We start from the raw sequence: 4,968 nt of genomic DNA, 5'->3' as shown, positions 1-4,968 counted from the left end.
TTTTTTTTTTTTTTTTTTTTTTTTTTTTTTTTTTTAAGAGACAAGATTTTACTATGTTACCAGGCTGGCCTTAAACTCCAGGGCTCAAGTGATCTGCCTTGTCCTCCCAAGTAGCTGGGACTAGAGATGCTCAACGCCATGTCAAGTATAGTGTTGGGTGTTTTTAATGGTCTTGTTCAAATTAGAAAGCATGGCTCTGTACCAGGAAGCCAGATGAAATGGGACGTTGATGTGCTTAAAGGCAACCCTGCGGCTGGGGATTCTGGTTGGAGGCGTTGGATGTAGTGGGGGGGTGTGCGTGGAGAAGCCTAGTTTCCATTGTACTTTGGATGACAGATTTATGAGCTGATTGGACAGACTTTGCTGCCTTTTACTATCAGCAGACTATTTTTCCCATTGCAAATTCTGTGATTAGCTTCCTAGGCTCTCTGCTCTTGGGATCCCTTTTCAAAAGAGAAGACAGGATCAGTTATCTTGATACCTGTTTCGTTTTACCTTGGTCTAAGCTCATCTGGGCCTTTGTTTTCTTTTGATGTTTCTATTTAAACTTGGTTTCCATCTAAACATGATTAATATTTCTAAGATAAGTTTCACCGAACAGAATGGTTTGTGAGTCTTTTTAGGTTTCTCTTGAACACAGCAGCTCTTTATGTTCCAGCCATATGGAACTTTCTGGAGTCCCCCGAGCACTCAGCTGTTTCCTGCTTATCGACTTTTGTTCTGGCATGCCCCGTGTATTGATTTCTTCCTGCTTTCCATCCCCTGGATACCTTGTATATGTCTATAACAGCATCTGCAGTGCTTCTTGGCATTTTATTTATTTATTTTTTTCAGTGCTGGGGATGCAGTCCAGGCCTTACCGAAGTGCTCTTCCACTGAGCCATATCCCCAGCCTTTGGTGTTTAATGGAGAGAATTGGTGGACTGTAGTAAATGTGGAGATGGATTTGGGGGCATCCAGTGGCAACAGGCCTTGGGTGACACAGGTCTCAGCCTTATGCCATCATTGAGTTCCTGTTCAGTTCCATTTTGTGTCTCCTTCCCTACTGTCTGCCAGGCTCACACCCACAGGGCAGGTGCCAGTCCCCACAACTGCTCTGCAGATTAGAAGCCTGAGGTTCCTTAAATACTAGCCCTTTGGCTGGCCTGAGGCTGCCCTCAGGCCACACCTGTATTTTGGCTATGAAATCTTGTGAAGTCCCAGCCCAGGGAACCTCCCTCTTAAATCACTGTTGTTAAATATTCTCTGAAGAAATCAGGCCCTCTGAGGTGGCTCTGCAACCCACACACCTACCTTGATTTAGGTGGAGATGTGGAAAGCTTCTAGAACTTTGCCCTCTTTTCTGTTCTCCAATGCTTTCTTGTGTACACCTAAGGTAGATCCTTAGTAGTTTAACCCCCTTCCTGGTTCTGCTAGGGACTTTTCTGAGCACTGAGGGGACAGTAGGGAACAGCAGGGAACAAAACAGGCAGTCTTACTCTCTTGGAGTCTGCATTCTAGATGGAGGAGATAAGCAGATACAAATGAGCGGAAAATGTGAATAAATACAAAATGTGTTCATTTTCTGTATATGTGTGCATTTTAAACTAGGAGTTTGCCTTGGGATGCAACTAGCAGTGATAGAGTTTGCAAGAAACTGCCTTGATTTGAAAGGTAAGTCTAATAAACATTTATTTAAAAAGTTATCACTTAAATATTTTTAGCAATATTGGTAAATTACTGAACTCTTTTCTTAATTTTCAGATGCTAATTCCACAGAGTTTGAACCAAATGCCCTAGTTCCTATGGTAAGTGACTTGTTTATCTTTCTGGAATATTCTCTGGGATATTTTACTTTATTTTTGTGGATGGATCCCAGGGCCTCACACCTGCTAGGCAAGCACTCTACCATTGAGCTACATTCCATTTTCAGCCTGTTGATCTTTCTGGGTCCAGTCATTGTCATTTCATTTCTGGCTCTTGCCTAAGCTCATAAGGGGCAATTATTATTTTTTCCTTACAGTGCCAGAACATTTAAATTTTTATATGAATTTATTATTATTTATTATTTTTATATCAAATGGCTTTGTTCGCAGTTGTCTATCTTGTCAGCTGTGCCTTGAAGAAAAGATACAGTCCTGGACTGATTTCTCTTTGTAGCAGCTTTCAAGCTTAATGTTTAGGAAAGGATTAAATTGGCTGTGACAACAATTTATAACAGTTAATATAAATAAATGAGCTGTCCTGTCTCTAGACTCATCCCCGGTCTGTCTATTTTCCACATTGGTGGCCATCTATCTTTCTAAAACAAAAGTGACAACCATTCTGCTGCTGGGCCTCATGTTCTGCCAATTCCTTTCCCCCTAAAATATTCAGTGCAGAATTGTTGGCTGGGCCCCAAAGGCTGTTGTGATCTGTCACACGCTGCTTTGTTCATTTGTCCCATAGCATCCCAATTCCTCCCATGCTTTGGGTTTGATGTTTGAACACATGTAGCCTGAGATGTCCCCCATCTTTTGATCTCAATAAAACCAATGAAGAATTTAGCTAAAGCAACAGTTTGGTTATCAGAAACTTTCTATTCATCCTGAGAAGCTTCTCCTGACCTCGTGTCTTTCCCTGCCTCTGCCTTCTTTGGCCACGCTCACTGCTAATAAGACAAGCTCTTCACGATTGTGCTTGGCCTGAGTTTGCCTGCTCACCAGATACCTGTGTGCACACAATTGTGTCCTGGCTGCTTAGCACCCACCTCTAATAGAACAAGCGACTCACCAATAGTTGTGATTGTGTTTTTTTTTTTTTAAATAAATTTTCTTAATATGTTATAATTAGTTATACATGATGATGGGATACATTTTGATACATTATACAAAAAATGGAGCATAACTTTCTCATTCTTCTGGTTGTATGTGATGTAGAACTACACCGAATATGATTTTTTTAAATATTTTTTTTTTTAGTTGTCAATGGATCTTTATTTCATTTATTTTTATGTGGTGCTGAGGATCGAACCCTGTGCCTCACACATGCTAGGCAAGTGTTCTGCTGAACCACAAACCCAGTTCATGACTTTTTTTTTTTTAAACAATTTATTGAGATATCATCACATACAACGAAATTCATCTCTTTGAAATATGCCATCCAAAGTCTTTTTAAAAATTTTTTAGTTTTAAGTGGACACAATATCTTTATTTTATTTTTATGTGGTACTGAGGATCGAACCCAGCGCCCCCTGCTCGCCAGGCGAGTGTGCTACCATTTGAGCCACATACCCAACCCCAATGTCTTTTTTCTTTTCTTTTTTGGTACTGGGAATTCAACCCAGGGGTGCTTAACCACTGAACCACATTCCCAGCCCTTTTTATTTTTTTTTAATTTTGAGCCAAAGTCTTGCTATTTTGCTTAGGGCCTCATTAAGTTGCTGAAGCTGGCTGAGAGCTTGTGATCCTCCTGTCTCAACCTCCTCTGAGTCGCTGGGATTACAGGCATGCACTGTCTGCCCAGCTCCAGTGTCTGTCTTTTAGCATATTCACAGATCTGTGTCACTATCACAGCATCAATTTGGGACCATTTTCATTACATCAAAAAGAAACTCTCCTACCCCATAGTTGATATCCCCAAGCCTCCTGTCCTCCACCACTCCCCACCATGGGCAAACATTAATCTACTTCCTATGTTTATAGATTTGCCTATTCTAGTCCTTTCATATAAATGGAATAATAAAATATGTGACCTTTCGTGACTGGCTTCTTTCACTTAGCCTAATGCTTTCAATATTTGGCTATATAGTAGCATGTATCAGCACTTCTTTTCTTTTTATGGGTAATGAATATTCCATTGTATGGACATATACATTTTATTTTTCCATTCATCTGTTGATGGACATTTGGGTTGCTATTGCAAATAATGCTGCTGTGAACATTTATGTACAAGTTGTTGTGTGGATATATTTTCATGACACTTAGCAGTGGAATTGCTGGGTCATATGGCATCTCTATATTTATTCCTTTGAGGAGCTTCCAGAATTCTCCAAAGAGGCTACAACATTTTACCTTCCCGCCAGCAATGAACAAGGGTCTCAATTTCTCCACATCCTTGGGAACACTTGTTACTGTCTGTCTTTTCGATCATAACCATCCCAGTCCAGATGAAGTGGCATTTCTTTGTGCCTTTGATTTGCATTTCCCTGATGACCAGGGTTGTAGAGCATCTTTTCAGATACTTATTGGCCACTTGTATGAATTCTTTGGATATTCATATCCTTGGCCCATTTTCAAATTGGGCTATTTTTGTTTTTATTGCTGAGTTGTAAGTTGTTCTTTATGTATTCTAGATACAAGTTCCTTATCAGATATATGATTTGTTCTGTGGACATTTTGGATCAGATCATTCTTTGTTGTATGTGAGACGCTAGATGCCAGTAGGACCCCATCCCCCAACTCTGAAAATACCTCCAGTTTCCTGGGGGCAGGTGCAGAATTGCCCTATTGAGAAGTGCTGACTTAAAGAAATCTACTTCTGTTCCTGTTCCCTCCTTTCCCTGATGATAACCATTTGTTCTTTTGTTTTTCTTGGTTTATCTTTCCATTTAAAAAATATGAGTAAGGGGGACTGGGGTTGTGGCTCAGTGGTAGAGCACTTGCCTGGCACATGTGAGGCACTGGGTTTGATCCTCAGCACCACATAAAAATAAAATAAAGGTATTGTGTCCACCTACAACTAATACACACACACACACACACACACACACACACAAGACCCGTATCTCTCTGTGACCGTTACCCTTCTTAGGTAAGTGATACAAATCTCTCCATGTTTTTTTTTGCCTGCTTTGTCTCTTTCCACAACATTATATGCTATAGATAATCCCATGGTTAGGATACAGATTCTTCATGCCTTTTTTTTTTTTTTTTTTTGGGATTATTGGGGATTGATTCCATGGGGCACTTAACCACTTGAGTCACATTCCTGAGCCCTTTTTCATTTTTA

General features: G+C 40.3%; 1 protein-coding gene across 3 annotated transcripts in view; it reads left to right on the top strand.

Moving 5' to 3' along the window:
- The window catches only part of Ctps2 (CTP synthase 2), a 94,759-nt gene that overhangs the window by 35,396 nt on the left and 54,395 nt on the right, over window positions 1–4,968 (top strand). For all 3 annotated transcript variants that reach the window (XM_015488058.2, XM_015488057.2, XM_048796521.1), the window contains 2 exons: window positions 1,591–1,653; window positions 1,744–1,787. In XM_015488058.2, the coding sequence (XP_015343544.1) occupies window positions 1,591–1,653; window positions 1,744–1,787 (107 nt within the window). The remainder of the gene's footprint in view (window positions 1–1,590; window positions 1,654–1,743; window positions 1,788–4,968) is intronic.

This window comes from Marmota marmota, unplaced genomic scaffold (genome assembly GCF_001458135.2).
Source record: "Marmota marmota marmota unplaced genomic scaffold, marMar, whole genome shotgun sequence".
NCBI lineage: Eukaryota > Metazoa > Chordata > Mammalia > Rodentia > Sciuridae > Marmota > Marmota marmota.
The sequence above is the reverse complement of the archived record's forward strand: the minus strand, read 5'-3'. Positions and strand labels throughout refer to the sequence as shown.